This window comes from Schistocerca piceifrons, chromosome 5, assembly GCF_021461385.2.
Source record: "Schistocerca piceifrons isolate TAMUIC-IGC-003096 chromosome 5, iqSchPice1.1, whole genome shotgun sequence".
Lineage (NCBI taxonomy): Eukaryota > Metazoa > Arthropoda > Insecta > Orthoptera > Acrididae > Schistocerca > Schistocerca piceifrons.
In genome coordinates this window covers 233,738,050-233,755,975 of record NC_060142.1, presented here as the reverse complement: position 1 = coordinate 233,755,975, position 17,926 = coordinate 233,738,050, and the positions used below count along the sequence as shown (strand labels likewise).

The window sequence follows — 17,926 nt, the reverse complement described above, 5'->3', positions numbered from 1 at the left end:
CTTGTAGACTGGGAACTATGGTCAGTATGTTTTCCATCGCTTCTGTATCAATTAGAATTCCAAATCTTCATTTATGATCCCACTGAGCAAATAGAGAATAGAAACATTTCTTTCAGAGGGCTGGACAAGAATGTGGGCTTGTAGACTGGGAACTATGGTCAGTATGTTTTCCATCGCTTTCTGGCTGACCACAGAAATAGTTGCCATGCTCTCGTAAATGACGGCGAACAACATTTACAACAATTCCAATTTCCTCCTATGGCTAATGATTATTATTAGCATGAGAGAACCAACCCACCATCCACAGGGTCCATACAAGAGAGATGAACTTGAAGGCAACATTAAAGAAATGGAAGAAGAGACAGATGAAAATGAGATGGAGATATGATACTGTGAGAAGAATTTGACAGTGTAAGGACCTCAGCGAAACAAGGCCCCAGAGCTAGACAACATTCCATCAGAAATACTAACAGCCTTGGGAGAGCCAAGAATGACAAAACTATTCCATCTAGTGTGGAAGACATATGAGACAGGCGGAATACCCTCAGACTTCAAGAAGAATGTAATAACTACAATTCCAAAGTAAGCAGATGCTGACAGTTGTGAATATTACCAAATTATCAGTTTAATAAGTCATTATTGCAAAATACTAACATAAATTCTTTACAGAAGAATTAAAAATTGCTAGAAGCTGATCTTGGGGAAGACCAATTTGTGTTCTGGAGAAATGTAGAAACATGTGAGGCAATACTGACCCGACGACTTATCTTAAAAGATAGGTTAAGAAAAGACAAATCTACATTTACAGCATTTGTAGAGTTAGATGAAGCTTTTGACAATGTTGACTGGAACACTTACTTTGAAATTCTGAAGGTAGCAGGATTTAAATACAGAGAATTAAAAACTATTTACAGCTTGTACGGAAACCAGACGCCAGTTATAAGAGTCCAGGGCATAAAAGGACAGTAATGTTTGAGAAGCATTGAGCAAGCAGTAAAGGAAACCACAGAAAAACTTGGAGTATTAATTAAATTTCAGGAAGAAGAAATAAAATCCTTGAGGTTTGCCAATGACATTGTAATTCTGAGGGAGACAGCAAAGGACTTGGAAGAGCAGTTGAATGAAATGGATAGTATCTTAAAAGGAACGTATAAGATGAAAATTAACAAAAGGAAAACAAATGAGGTTATGTTTCGGGAATTAGATTAGGAAATGAGATACTTCAAACAATAGATGAGTTTTTTTATTCGGGCAAAACAACTCATGATGGCAGAAGCAGAGACGATATAAAATACAGACTGGCAATGCATTAAAAGTGTTTCTGAAGAAGAGAAGTTTGTGAGCACTGAAAATAGATTTAAAAATATTATGAAAAAGTAAAGCTGCTACTCACCATATAGCAGAGATGCTGAGTTGCAGATAGGCACAACAAAAGACTGTCACAAATAAAGCTTTCGCCCAGTAAAGCCTCAAAAATAGAACCCCCCCCCCCCCCCCCTCCTCTCTCTCTCTCTCTCTCTCTCTCTCTCTCTCTCTCTCTCTCTCTCTCTCTCTCTCACACACACACACACACACACACACACACACACACACACACACACATGCAAATGCAACTCACTCACACATGACTGCAGCCTCAGACAACTGAGGCCTTACTGGTCGAAAACTTTATCTGTGACAGTCTTTTTGTTGTACCTATCTGCGACACTACATTGCGAGTTACAAATTTCCTTTTTATAATATATTACATTCCATCCTGGATTTTCCATTGTTTGAAAATAGATTTAAGTGTTAGAAAGTCTTTTCTGAAAGTATATGTATGGAGTGTAGCCATGTATGGAAGTGAAACATGGATGATACAACAGTTTCGACAAAAAGAAAATAGCTTTTTAGATGTAGCGTTACATAGGAATGCTGAAGTTTAGATGGGTAGATCACATAACTAATGAGGAGGCACTGAACAGAATTGGGAAGAAATAAAATTTATGGCACAAACTGACTAGAACAAGGGATCAGTTGACAGGACACATTCTCGAACATCAAGTGATCACCAAATTAGTATCGGAGGGAAACTAAGAAATGAATACAGCAAAAATATTCAGAAGGATGTTGGTTGCACTAGTTATTCGGAGATGAAGAGGCTACATAGGATAGAGTAGCATGGAGAACTACCTCACACCAGTCTTTGGACTGAAGACCACAAGAACAGCAACAACAATACTTTCCTTAAAACAGTTTCCTGTTGTTATCATTTTGTTTGTTTAGGTTTACTTTTAGTACTAATTATAAATTTTGTGTTCAGTTCTCATACTTCCAATACCAATATAGTGTGTTATGTCACCAGTCTCACAGGGCTCTGATTCTGACGATTAATATACTATTCTACTTCCATTCTTATTTATGGCTTATTACCATATTACTGTTTATCTTGCTTACAATACTGTAGTCCAGACATTATTCCAGATCTGCTTAGTGAGTTCCTCTTCCTGTGTCCAGTTGCTGTTCAATGAGCCGTACAATGCCAGCTAGCCTTAGCTATAATATCTCCCATCTTCTTGAAGACACCTGCCGCTTTCCACTTCTAGGAGTGCTGCTCCCTTACTGCCCCTACCGCAGAGTGCCACATTATGCAGTGTTACCCCACTTTCACTGGCCCAGAGTCACTATGTGCACCAGTGATATACTCACCAGTTTTGCGCCGGAATGTATTAAGTTTCATAATGCACATGCAAATGTCCAATCTTTGCCAGTTCATTTTGAGGAGTTCCGCCCTATATTTCACAATGCTCACATCTCTGTAATACTTCTGTCAGAAACCTGGGTCAAACTAAGTCTTTCCACAAGTTCATTACATCTAGACAGATACATCTTTCTAACACAACGGATCTAACCAACGAGGAGGTGGTGTAGGGTCGTACATTCACTCTGATTTATCACCTACTGTGCTACATCCATAAAACAATAATGAAGATAAACAAGTGGAATATATGTTCGTAGGGACCAAATCCCACGCATCGAATTACTGGGATTCTGTGATCCAGGAAGCAGTCAAAATTAGACTTAGCGATAATAACTTTAACAGAGACAATGGCTATGCACTTAGCAACACCTGGAAGAGTGCACTGGATAACGAAAAATTGCAGAGGAAAACTTCCCGCACTTTACCTCCTGATTCAACGCATGGCACTGCAAGCAACGCGGGATAGAAACTACATCTATGGAAGTGGAGGGCACCACTTCACTATGTGCCATACCGCTGTTGCTATGACGTTTTACAGCCAATCAGAAGCCGTCCTTTGCATATAAAAGTGGGAGCATCGCCATTTTACGACAGTCAGTTTTAGCCCTGACGATGACCATAGAGGTAGTGGTTGAAAGCTTGGAGTTTTATCCTGAATTTATGCGGCATGTACACCAAGAGACTTTTATTCACTGGCCACTATAAAAGATATCTTCAACCACTCGTTAATCCCACGTTTTCCCTGAGGCCTGGAAACAGCGACTGGTTAAGCCACTACCCAAAAAGAATGTCACCACAGGACCCTCTGATTATCAACCTATTTTCATGCTTCCTGCACTATTCAAGGTCTTAGAACATATAGTCCATGACTAGCTAACAAACTACCTAACTACAGGTAACCAACTAGAAGAATCCAATCAGGTTTCCATAAACTTCGCAGCAAAGCACAGCACATCTCCCTCAATAGAGGTAACAGATGATCTGAAGCTTGCTTGGGATGCACAACACACAACTATCATGTGCTTCTTAGACTTCAGTAAAGCCTTTGTACTGTTGACTATGACATTTTACTTGCCAAACTTAGCAGCCTAAATTTCTCACCAAGTGCAGAGCAACGGTTTCACTCGTGTCTGACGCCTCTCCAGCAATGTGTCATGTCCGGCACCATAAAGCCACAGTGGAGGCAGGTAGTACTGGGCATCTCTCAGGGTTCAGTATTATGTCCTACACTCTTTTCACTGTATGTAAATGATACGGCATTAGTTTTATCCTACTGCAAATAGCACTTGTACGCTGATGACATCTACTAGTATGTAAGTGCAAAATCAAAAAACCTGAAGACAGCTATCAAGAATCTCAGTGCCAACCTGTGTGCACTATAAAAAACAGGTGCGAGAAACAGGGTTAAAGCTCAAACCATCCCAAACCCAAGCAGTACTAGTTGGTCATTCTAGGTTCACAAGCCCGAAATATTGGGAATCCCTACCACCTTTAACTCTAACTGGAACAAATATTAATTTCTCTTCTTCAGCAAAGAGTCTAGGAGTAATAATAAATGAAAATCTAAACAGGACTTAGCATGTAACTGCACTGTGCAAGAAAGCATCAACATCTCTCCAAGCCCTACAAAAATATAAAAAGTTCTTCCCTCCTGACCTGAAAAGGATTTGTACAAATACTCATACCTCCAGTCACTAATTACAGGCCTTTCTCAGGATAGCTCATAACATCTGGAAATGGTTATGAACACCTGTGTTTGTAATATTTGTAACGTTCGACTATTTGACCACATTTCATCAAAATATGCACAGCTATCCTGGCTCTGTGCAGGCAAGGGCAGAGATTTCCACACCCTCTGTCTTCTCTACCATCTTATCAATAAACACTGTTCTTCATAGCTCTCCTTGACCTTAATGCTCTTGTCTGAACAACACGGAAGAAAACTCACTCTCATCAGAGCAAAATCCTATCAGACCCATTCCATTGTTCAGCCTGTTTCTTGACATCCTTTTCAGTAGCAGGAACCTGACTCTGGAATAACCTCCCGCAGAACTGGAAAACATCTCCAGCTTCAGAAGACAGTTAATGACATATCTATCAGAGCAACAATAAGGATCACCGTTGTCCCTGTATGCACCTGTTGCCCTTATACATCACTCTTTCCAACCCAATCTTCCACTATTCTTAGCCAATGCAACATCCTTAAATTTCCTCTTCCCTAGAACTCGTTATGTCAAAAAACATTTATTTTTTACAACGTTAATTCTTCTTATGTCTGCCACCACATTAATATTATTATTCTCACTATTTTCATTCTTACTATTATCACTATCAGTGGTAGTAACTGCAGTAATCCATGTACTGCCAGTATTAACTCTATTACCTTATAGTCAGTTTCAGACAATCAAATTATTTTAATATTAGTTGCCATGTTGAAATTGTTATTTCTCAGGTAATTATGACATAAAAAGGTACCATATATGTGAAACCCTGGTCTGATATAAGGGAGGGCATAACGGCCCTAGTCACATCAGGTTAAATAAATACATTTGTCCTCAGAGTTATATTGTGCTTTAGCTTAAGGGGACTTGTATGTAAATAACTGTCAAAAAATCAATTTTTAAATTTTTTTCTTACAAAATTCTCCATAGTTCTCTGAAGGAGAAAAGGTTTGCTTCCAGGAAAATGGACCACAGAAAGTACCAAAATTAGAGGAATTTAAAAGTGGTTGCACACACTACAACATCCCCATGGCACATAGTCATTACTGTTAAAAATAAAGTTTTGATCTCATTTGTTCCATTTTTATGACTTTTTAGTCCTTTAAGTTGGCTAATCTGAAAAATGTTTATAGTTGCTTATCTTTTGTTTGTCATTGTCTGCTGTTGTTTTGGCGCGAATATTTTGTTTACATAGAAGTATTGTGTGCATGAGTTTCTTATTCCACTTGAAAGCACTGGGAAGAATTAAGAAGTTCGGTGTTAAATAATGTACATATTATGGAAATTGGTTCACCAAGTGGATTAACTCAGCTAATACTGAAATACGAGGGTTGCCCAGAAAGTATTGAACCACATTTTTTCCTTCAACAATTATTTTTGTTGAACATATTAGAATTACACTCACAAAAGAATAGTGTTTTATCTACACAAACTATTTTTCCATGTAATTTCCATCCTGTTCTATGGCCTTCCTCCACCGCAAAACAAGGTTGTGTATGCCCTATCGGTACCAATCCTTGTCCTGGTGGTGGAGCCAGTGATTCACTGTGCGAATCACCTCCTCATCATCCTCAAAATATCTTCCAAGAGTGGTGTCTGTCCTCACAAATGACAACATCAGCTCGCTGAAACATGTCAGGTGTGACAGCCATGGACGGTCTCCACGACCGCTGCAAACTATGGAGCTCCACCAAACCACCTTCTGATCATTCACCCTCTGTGCTCAGTGACTAACTGTACTTCTGTCGATAGCAGGTGCTCCATAGACTTTTCACAAGCATTTACGAATATTCCCCACAGTTTCTTTCTCTGCAGTGAGAAATTCAATGACGGCACTTGGCTTGTAATGTATGTCACCTACAAATGCCATTTTGAAACTGTCCTGTAGCTATGCTACCTGTTGGAAGTGACGGAAACTTGGCGCACTCACTCAGGAGACTCCAAATAATAGATTTGTAACATTTCACATTCATAGAAATGTTTTCGTCTGAGCAAAAAAATGGGGTGCATTACTTTCTGGGCAACCCTCGTACAACATGATACAACACTTGAATCAGCTTCAACTACTCCAAGTACTACAAATATTTGGACAATGAGCTTGACTTATTAATCCTCATAACGTAGAGTCACCAATTATTGATTCAGGTTTTGTTATTGTTGAACCCTCTACTCTATCTGAACTAATAAATAAAGCTTTGCAGAGTAAGGAACGTGGCAATAGTGCTGTGAAGGTAACTACCTTCACATCACATGCTAGAAGAGATACATGCTAGAAGAGGTTGTGCATCAAAATTAAGAATTGTTTGTAATTTTTGTGATTTAAGCAAATGTGGTTATACTTGTGGTGTAACTAAACAGAGAGTGTATAACACAAATCTTAAACTTGCTTATGCTGTGAGGTGTATAGGCAAAGGTACAGAAGTGCACAAATTTTCTGCACTCTTATGGACTTATCTCTGCCTACAAGATCTGACAGGTACAATAAAATTATTCTATAGACTTTATAAGAAGTAGCAAATGATAGTATGAAAAATGCTGTTCAGGAAAGTGTGGACATGAATGACAGCAATACATATATGTCTGCAGCCCAGGATGCATCCTGGCAACAAAGAGGCCATAGATCCCTAAATGGTGTAGTGATAGCTACCTCCTTGGGCAATGGTGAAGTCATTGATGTGGAATGTATTACCAAGTACTGCCACGGCTGTACTAGTGGAACTGAAAACCATAAATGTTTGCTTAACTTTAATGGTTATAGTGGAAGTATGGAATCTGAAGTTGATGTGAAGGTATTTCACAGGTCAGTGGAGAAATATAATGTGATGCGCACATCTTACCTATGAGATGAAGATGCAAAAAAAGTTTGTGACTCCAAACCATATGCTGACACAAAAACTGAAAACATGGAGTGTGTTGGACATGTCCAGAAAGGGTTAGTTACAAGATTGAGGAACCTGAAGAGGAATTTGAAGGGAAAGAAATTAGCTGATGATAAGTGCATTAGTGGATTTGGTCGGCTTACCGATGGAGAAATAGACAGGTTGCAGTATTATTATGGACAAGCCATAGGACAAAATAAAAATGACCTTGAGGGAATGAAAAAGACAGTATGGGCTATCTTCTTTCACAAATCCTCCACAGATGACAACCCACGCTATGCACTCTGCCCACTTGACAGTGATTCAAGGTGTGGTTAGCAGAGGGCTATTACTCAAGGTGATATCTACAACCATCAACATTCTTTGCCATTTGCTATAATGGAAGTTATAAAATCTATATATAGGAATCTTTGTGACACAAGATTATTAGACAAACAGATACCAAAAACTGTTCTAGTAGGACTAACAAGGGAAGGCCACAACGTTTGGAACACAGATTTACTGTAAACTTCGTACACTCGTAGTACTCCACAAGGACAACAAAACGTGTAAGCAGTAGCATGTACTTCTCAAGCATTATTGAGAAAATCCCAAGATAATTTTGGTCATCTAATATATATATATTGCTGTTCGTGGCCATTTTTACCCGGAAGCGGCAGCAGCTGAGTGGTTAGCGTTCAAGCCCCGTAATTGCTGGATCGAGTCCTGTTTGTCAGTTTTTTTTTTTTTTTTTATTTCTAGCACATTCATTTTCTTTACTATTTATATTACAATTGATATAATGGGAAAAATACGTGTAACCAGATGAACTTTTATTAAATTTACACGGTTATTTGGCAATCTACAAATTTTTATTATCACAAATAATATAATATTCATAACTATCAACTAGTAAACAACCAAATGCATAAAGTGATACTGAAAGTGTATGCTTGCCCGTTTCTTCAAAACTGTTCGTATTTAATTGAAAGAAAATGAGAAATTGATTCTGATGAAGATGTTATTAAAATGCTCTTGATACTGCATGACCAATCTTTGATTGTGACACCATACAAATCATTAACGCGGCTCCAGGGAGGTAGGGTCCCCATCCCTATTCCTCCACTAGAGGAATGCCTGTCTGGCACGTCCATGTCGCGGGGGTGGGCATCCTACACTTCAGTAGGCCGGAGTGCTAGGATTGCTGAGTTCAGGCAGGGACCCAATCCCGTGGGGTATAACACGGAACCCATGCCCAGGGTCATGGGTGAAGACCTTAATGGCGGCAACGGCGGAGAACCAAGACTTTGGAATGGCTTAGCTGGCAGATGAGGCAACCCTCCTTTCTGGGGATTAAATGAGAAGGGAACCACTGCCTTGTGGTGGAGGAGAAATTCCAAAGGCTAAGGGAGACAACCCCAACAGAAAATCCTTTCGTGCCTTAGGCCTAGCAATCCAGTAGGAAAGTCTTCATATATTACTTTCAAAACACAGACGAGCCTCGCAACGAACCCCTAAGGATTTGACCCCACTGCTTTTTCAAGTACTGGTGCAAATGATGGGAGCCCTGATGATATTCATAAGTACAAGAAGATGAAACCAACTGGACTAAAAAATAAGCTAAATATTGGCACCCTTAATATATTAACCCACAATGGAAAAATGGAAGAAATGACAGATGTACTAACAGAGAGAAAGTTAGATATATTGGGATTAAGCGAAACAAAGTGGAAGGGAAAAGGTGAGAAGAATTTGAGAGGAGGATGAAAACTTTACTGGAGTGGGAACAACAGGTTTGGAAGAAATGGTGTGGCAGTGATGGTGAATATGAATGTACAAAGCTGTATTGAAAGTGTGAGATATATATCAGACAGGATCATAATCTTAAACCTGAGATTCCAAAAAGAAACACTAAAAGTAATCCAGAGTTATGCACCTCAAGTGGGATGTAGTGAAGAAGAGAAGATGGGGTTTGAAAATGAGTTAGAAAACCATATAGAGAGTGCTAATATAATGATGGGAGATTTTAATGCATAGGTAGGCAAAGACAGAAAGGGATTGTTGGAATGTTTTGGATATGGAGGCAGAAATGAAAAAGGGGAAAGACTCCTGGATTTGTGCTAGAGGAATGGAATGAAAATAGCAAACAGATGGTTTATGAAGAGAGAAAGTCATGCTATCACCAGATACAGTTGGGATGGAAAAACTAAGAGTGTAATTGACTATATTCTAGTAGATAGGGAATGGGGAGAGAAGGTAACAAATGTGAAGGTAATTGCATGTGTGAGTGCAGAAGAGGACCACAGATTACTGGTGGGACAAAGGAAAATGAATCAGTGTGTGAAAAATAGAAAACAGAAGAAAGTGATGAGGATACAGGATTGGAAACTGAAGGAGAGTGAAAGTGCTGAGAAGTACAGAGGATTAATCACACAAAAATTTCCAAAAGAAGTTTTCTGCGATGTAGAAAAAGAATGGAGTTTATTCAAAGACACTTCAGTTGAAGCAGCACAAAAAGTATGTGGCAGAACACCTGGAAAGGAAAAAGTAAGACAGACAAGTTGGTGGGATGATACCACAATCCAAGCAGTCAGAAGAAAAAAAATGGAGCATGGAGAAAGTGGTGGAAAACTAAAAATGACGAAGACCATAAAAGATATATAGAGGAAAAGAAGAAGTGCAAAGAAATAATGGAAACAGCAAAGAAAAAGGCATGGGAAGAGTTTCCAAAAAAACTTGAAGAAGATCTGAAGAGCAATAAGAAAATGTTCTATAAAATGATGAAAAATAAAAGGAATGCTTCTGAAGTACCAGTACAAATGGAAACAGAGGGCAGTACCGTGATTGAAGATCCAGGGAATATAAAAAATCTCTGGAAAGAACATTTTAAGAAATTGTTAAACACTGAGGAGCAGGTACACGAGGAAACAACAAATAATGGAGAAATTGAGAGAAGTTGGGAAGCAGAATTAGGACAAATTACACTGGAAGAAATAACTGTGAAGATGATGAATGGGGGAAAAGCCCCAGGACCTGATGGAGTATCTGTGGACATGATAAGAGCAGCAGGTCCAGTGGGAATGCAGTGGCTGTATAGAGTACCATCAAGTGTGTGGAGAAATAGTACAATACCTAACGATTGGAGAAGAGGAGGCATTGTTCCCAGCTTCAAAAAAGGCAATAAAAGGCTTTGTAAAAACTACACAGGAATAACCCTTATGAGTCATACATCCAAGATTTTTGAAAGAATTTTACTAAATCAAATAAGTGCAAAGACAGAAAAGGAGCTGAGTGAAGAACAGTACGGGTTTAGGAAAGGAAGAAGCACGATCGACCTGATGTTTATTATCTGTCAACTGATGGAAAAAAGTTGGGAGTATAACAAAAGTGTGATAATGGTTTTTATAGACATAGAAAAGGCATATGACTCAGTTAACAGGGAGAGACTATAGGAAGAAATGAAGAAGATAGATGTAGAAGATGGATAAATTAATGTAATAAAGACAATGTACAGAGGACACAATTGTAGAATTAGAACACCATTGGGGAGCTCTGAATACTTCGAAATAAGACAAGGACTTAAGCAAGGAAGTATCTCCTGCACTTTTTAATGTTGTGATGGAGGGAATGAATAGGGCGATTAAAGATACTAAAGAAAAAGACAAAAAATATGATTTTTGCAGATGATATGGTAATATGGGGTGATAAAGAGGTAGATGTACAGTTACAACTTGATGTGTGGAAGAAACTAATGAAAAGGTGTGGATTAAAAATAAATAAAGATAAGAGTGAAGTAATGGTATTTGGAAGAGAGAAAGGGATCAACGGAATTATTACCTTGAATGAAGAACCCCTCAAAGTGGTAGAAAATTTCACTTATTTAGGGAGTGAAATATCTAGGGATTGAAGAATAACTAACGAAATTAATAGGAGGTTACAGAAGGGAGGCAATTTCTACCAAACAATAAAACACCTGAGTTGGAATAAGGAAGTTTCAGAAAAAAAGCAAAACTCCTTATGTATATGAATTATTACTTCCCTGTTGTCACCTATGGTGGAGAAACATGGACAACGATAGAAAGGAACTGGAGCCGACTGCAAGCAGGGGAAATGAAATTTCTCAGAGCAGTTACGGGAAAAACAAGAATGGACAGAGTAAGGAATGTAGAGATTAGAAAGGACCTTAAACAAGACAGTATGAGATAAGAAGTTGAAAAAAAGAGATTAAGATGGTATGAGCATGTTAAGAGGATGCATGGGCAGAGACTCCCCAAAATTATGGAAGAACTAAAGATAGATGGGAAAAGACCTAGAGGGCACCCAAGAACACGGTGGAAAATTGGAGTGAGAATATCTGTGGAAAGGAGAGGTGTGACCCAGCAGCATGCGGAGAAAGAAAAGTGGTGGGAGGACCAAACCAAATGGAGAGGACTCGTCAGCACCCAGACCCAGCAGTAGCTGGAGCAGGATCCGGATATAGATAGACTGCATGACCCATTATTAGCGCCGATATTTAAGGAAATGCTGCGTTCTGCATGGTTTGCTTCCAAATTATCAGCTGAAAGAGAAATTTTTGAAAATGTTAACGAGGTTTGCTTTTTCACGAAAAACCTCAAAAGACTTTGCATATGCAGAAACATAGGATTTATTCAATGTAGCTGGTGCCATTTAACTTTATGTTTTCCATGTTTCTATGAAAAATACTATCATACAACTTGTACTCGTAATGTCAAAAGCAACGATTAATTGTACATCTTTCGAAAGCCGTCTGTGCCGGTCAAAGCTTGCAGGTAACAAGTAGTTTCGGGCTCCTTCCAGGTATAAGGGATTTCTCAAATCATGGACAAGCATACATTTTTAGTATCACTTTATGTGTTTAGTCGTTTACTAGTCGATAGTTAAGAATATTATATCATTTGTGATAATAAAAATTTGTAGACTGCCAAATAACATTGTAAATTTAATAAAAGTTCATCCGGTTACACGTATTTTTCCCATTATATCAACTGTAATATAAATAGTAAAGAAAATGAATGTGTTAGAAATTAAAAAAAAAAAAAAAGTGACAAACGGGACTCGATCCAGCGATTACGGGGCTTGAACATTAACCACTCGGCTGCTGCCACTTCCTGGTAAAAATGGCCATGCACAGCCATATGTATTTGACGACTGAAATTATCTTGCGATTTTCTCAGTAACGCTTGAGAATTACGCGCTACTGCTAACACGTTTTGTTGTCCTCGTGGAGTACTACGAGTGTACAAAGTTTACTGTAAATCCACGTTCCAAAGTCGTGGCCTGCCCTTTTAAATGCTTTGAAAATAGGTGTGCTAGATGTTGTTCTATGTTTCAATGACAGTGCAGTGGAAAGGCTTAATGTTATGGAACTGATGGGAGTACCTGATGGACTAAATATGCATAGATTCTAATAGCCACTGACTGAAGGAGACTCTTCAAAGGAGAAAGATCAGCATTGGAAGCCACCAAAGCAGCAAGAATAACAAGATGTGTCAAAAAGAAAAGGGAGGAAGAACAACACAGGAAATAAGATGAATATGGACCTGGGATGCACTAGTGCTATGCAAGTTTAATAGCAAAAGCAAGTTTTAATTTTAACTTGAATTTCCTGAAAGTTAAATTATTTCATGTTCTGGTGCATTTTGGTTAAAAACTAATAAAGATAGAGAGCTGACATTTTGTATACTGTCTTAAAACATGCTTAACTAAAAAGTACACTACTCTTGTGACTTAATTTTGAAAATAAAATGCTTCTTTGAAGAAAAACCCTTAATTCATTTCCAAAAGTTTTTGATAATCATACTTAAAAATTTTTGTATCACAATTTATTATAGCACCATCTTTTTCAACACTTTGCTTTAAAGGTAATAGCGTAAAGAACATACAGGAAAAAAATAAACCTCCTGCTTTGTTTGTATTTTGAGTAATGTGTGCCTATGGTGTATATAAATAATTAGCATAATTTAATTCACTTGCAATAAAAATACAATTAAAAAAAGTGTGAGAGCTAAAGCTGTGGTTCATACATACATATGTTCCCAAAAGATCTCTTAAAACATGGTAAACATTATATGGCCTTATAAATCTTATTCTTTTAGTCACAATGTTTAGAAAACTGACGCATCACCTTAAGCTACAAAGCACATCACAGCCCACACAAAACATTGGGAGATAATTGAGTTCACAGAATTCTATCATGGCAATCCATCATTAAGAAAAGTTTTGTGTACACAGGTCTGCTTAACAGGAGCCAAGTAGCACACAATTGTTACATCCCACTAGGAGAATCATGGATGAATGTGGCAGAGACTCATCTAGCTTTGTCATAATTTGTGGTCTCAACCTGACCATTCTTTCAAAAAGATCTAAGCTGCCAAGCTCACCAATTACATGATACTGATGACAACAAAAGCAGGAATAGCTTGGGTGTCTCAGCTCTTTCCTTCATTTCAGCCTTCAATCACTGTGCCCTTCCTTGCAGAAACTGCCTTACCTCACCACCATTTATCATCAATATCGCTACTATGTCACCTCTGATAGCATAGGACACCGAGCTCACCCAGAGTGCACAGCACCACTGTAAACGAGGTTAATACCCCCAAGAGACATAATGAATTTTAGCCTCAAGAATATCAGTGTACTCAATCACAGAGAGAGAGAGAGAGAGAGGAAAAAAAATTGTAACATTTCCCAATTTCCCACATCAAAAGTCAGACATGAGATAGGCTACACTTTGTAATTACTCCAGTCCACAAAGAATGTACAGAACATTATAGTTCTGTAATCACAATAAGAGAGTGTATATGTGAATCACTATAAGAAGAAACAATCCTAAATACCAATATCCTCCCCTCTCCAACCCCTCTTCCCCACACACATTCTGTCAATTGTTACAACAACCCAGGAAACAAAGTTCACATCCACTTGTAACAAGTTGAAATTTTGAGATCACTGATAGAGTTAAAAAAAGCAAGTTCTGGAAGAAAACACTCACATCTCCCCACAGTTATTGTCATTCACCAATACCCACTCCAAGCAAGCAAAACACTCAAAAGCTGTCTATCAGACAGCAGCATTGAATCAGTCACCAGCAGCACAAGTGGATGCTTCTGACTCTGCCTTCCCTCACAGAGATCACATTCCCAAGATGGGAACAGGTTTAAACTTCTCAAAATGCTCAAACTTCAAGGACAAAGGCACACAGTCAACACACAGGTTCAAAAGAGTCCACTCACAGCTAGAGTTTCAGTAAATGACTGGGAATTAGATACTTCACTTACCTAAAATGGCATGGATGTGAATTTTTCTTTAACATAAAGCTCAGAACATTAGACAGAAAGACAAGACTCTAAGCTGTTACATACCACTCAAGAGGAGTGGTGTGTGACAAATGATACTTGTGAATTATAGCCATAAAAGCCATAAAATAAATTACCCTAGACGAGAACTTGAAGATTGTGTGGATCTGTTGTTTTATTGCCTTGTGGAGAACCATGGTGAAAGACAGCATCTGTCTTTGGGATGGGATGATGATTGCAGTAACTTCATGAGAGGAAGCTCGTACACGGACACAAATATAGCAGGTTCTAATATCACTGCCATACTTTGGAGAAGTGACAGATCCTTGGGGAATACATATTTTTAACAACAGTTGTGATGTGAATCAGACATTGTGCAAATGTGCTTCAGATTATTCATATTCATTCTTTCAATAGACTTCCATGTAGAGGTTTCATGATGGATGTTATGTTTTGACAGAAGTCTGATGTTATGTAAATGATGTTGTATGTGTTCATGAAAATATACAGATTATAAAAAGGAAAGAGCCTCATATGTAATTCAAGAGAAGTTGGAACAACAGTATTAAATTTACACATAGTAATAGCTATATAATGAGCAGACAAAGTCTGTCATAATTAAGCCTATACACAATAATGGTCAAGCAACTAAAAGGTAACAAAGAAACAATGTCAAGTCTTCACTGAATCATTCATGTCCAGCAAAGCAGAATACTAAAACTCTTCAGAAAACTTGGATCATACAACTTGTAGTTATATTACACATTCTACATGCAAATGATGGTCACACTTTTAGTCAGTTACTACTCAAAAGTATGACTTCAAATAAGGTACATCTTTTTAAAAGTTCTAAACAGAGTTATCAAAAACGTTTTACCTTGTTGTTAGCATTTCTTGCTTTCATATTAAGAATTAGCACAGGGATAGGATAGAGCACAGATTCACCCTCAGTCCAATACTGCAAATATAACTCAATGAACTCTGTGTCTCTGTGTGCCACCATTTCACTGACACGCATTGTGCAAGAATGGTGATATCGAGCTCCAAACTGAAAAAGCGAGCTTGTATCCCCAGAAACAGTAGGACACAGCTGCAAAAAGTTGCCTTTTGCTTTAGAAATCTCCTTTAGCCATCCATCTGGAGTGAATCGTACTGCAGTCAGATTTATAGTGTTTCTCTGATGGAAGAGAGATAAAACCAATTTAAAATATGAATAAAAACAGCAGCAAATTAAACAAAAAACAGAAAATCAGAATATTGCTGCTTACTTCTGTATTTGGTTGGAGGTTAAATTCAGCAGAAATTTTCTTTCTGAAAAGCACAGCTGGTGCATCACCCTCTCCATAAAGCAGCCATGGCATAACATTATCCTTCCACTCATGTTCAAGCTTTCGATCTTCAAAAAGCTTACATGGACTGCCTTTGTAATTATTATCATACAGCAGCATTGCACACATATTAGCTAACATCTGACATGAAGAAACATTGTGCAGCTGCAAAACGATTTTTTTAATAAAAGGAATTTAAAGATTTGGCAGTGAGTTAATCATAATGTCTGCATTAAGGCGACACACAACTTTTACTCTGAAACGACTGAGTTTTTGATAAAACACAAAAATTAAAGACAGGCTATAAAATTAAATACATAAAATCAGTAGTCCCAAACAAATATTAATGTTATTGAAAATTATTAAGTAAATAAACTTGTTTAGGAATACACTGATATGTGAAGAAAGTATAGGGATTGAATATCACACAAACCTCAAAGGATCAATAATAACATATTTAAAGGGACTTCTGAAGGAAAAGAATATTTTTTAAGCTCTCAGTACATACCTTGCAGAGGTAGACAGCTCTATGTAGGTTCATTTTTATATAACTGGACACTACTTTGTTATCAGAAGCATACCGCACAGTGAACACACTTTCTTCCTCTGGCCAATCGAGAAACAACGAACTTGGAATGCACATATCACCACTAAGGTGCCAGTTCTTTCCAGTACAATTGCAAGGCCTCTGTCCCAGTACAGATGGTTTGTTCGAGCAGGGGACACAATTTTTACCACTCACTGAAGGAACTGTGCCTTTTGCACATTTAACGCAATGCAAGTCAGAATAGTTTCCATTCAGTTCCCTCTCCACTAAAACAGACATAACTAAGTTAGTTCATTACCAAACTGAAGTATGTATATTTATTTTAATCCGTAATAATAAAAAATACGTTCCCCATGAAACATAAGTTGATTCTTTATAAAGAGCAGATACCAATAATATGGGTAGTGAATGGAAATAAAGCAAAACATTCATGACAGCAAAACATTTCTCCTCCACACAAAGGCAAATTGCATATAGATGTATTGCCTACATTAAGCAAGTAATTATAACCATACTTTATAGCACACTCAAAGACAAAAGAAAAGATTCACCACAAAGGAATTATCTTAATGGGGCTGAAATCAGTAGATGCGATATACGTGTACATACAAACAAATAATTACAATTTCAGAAAAAACTGAATGATTTAGTCAAAAGAAACAGTTTCATAAATTGAGCGAGTCAATAACACATTGGTCCACCTCTGGTCATTACGCAAGCAGTTATTCAGCTTGGCACTGAGTGACAGAGTTGTTGGATGTCCTGAAGGATATTGAGCCAAATTCTGTACAAATGGCATGTCAGATCATCAAAATCCCGAGCTGGGGAGGGACCGACCATAATTCTCTAAATGTCCTCAACTGGGGACAGAACCAATGACCTTGCTAGCCAAGGTAGGGTTTGGCGAGTATGACGACAAACAGTAGAAACTCTTGCCATGTGGGCATTATCTTGTCTAGCTGAAGTGTAGGGTCAGGATGGTTTGCACGAAGAGCAACAAAATTTGGCATAGAATATCACCGATAAATTGCTGTGCAGTAAGGTAGCCATGGATGAAAACCAAAGACATCATGTTATGAAAAGAAATGGTACCCCACACCATCACTCAAGACTGCTGGGCCGTGTGACGGGCAACAGTCAGGTTAGTATCCCATCACTGTCTGGAGCATCTCCAGACACGTCTTTGACTTCGAATCTCATTCACTTGAGTAGAACTGCCTTTAGTGATGAGTCCTATCTCGAACTGAGCCCTGGCGAACAGCAAGGTTTTGTCTGGAGACAACCTGGATGCTGGTGGGATACAAGCCCCACTGTTGCCCAACATACAACATCACAACCAGGAGTGATGGTCTGGGATGCCATTTCTTTTCATAGCAGAATCCCTTTGGTTGTCATCCACAGTACCCTTAGAACACA

At 38.2% G+C, this 17,926-nt stretch overlaps 1 protein-coding gene across 1 annotated transcript in view; it reads right to left on the bottom strand.

The window, feature by feature from the left end:
- The window catches only part of LOC124798347 (meckelin), a 197,893-nt gene that overhangs the window by 157,790 nt on the left and 22,177 nt on the right, over nucleotides 1-17,926 (bottom strand). Inside the window, exons 3-5 of the mRNA XM_047261705.1 lie at nucleotides 16,472-16,776; nucleotides 15,904-16,128; nucleotides 15,513-15,812 (exon numbers count right to left, since the gene is read on the bottom strand). Of these exons, the coding sequence (XP_047117661.1) occupies nucleotides 15,513-15,812; nucleotides 15,904-16,128; nucleotides 16,472-16,776 (830 nt within the window). The remainder of the gene's footprint in view (nucleotides 1-15,512; nucleotides 15,813-15,903; nucleotides 16,129-16,471; nucleotides 16,777-17,926) is intronic.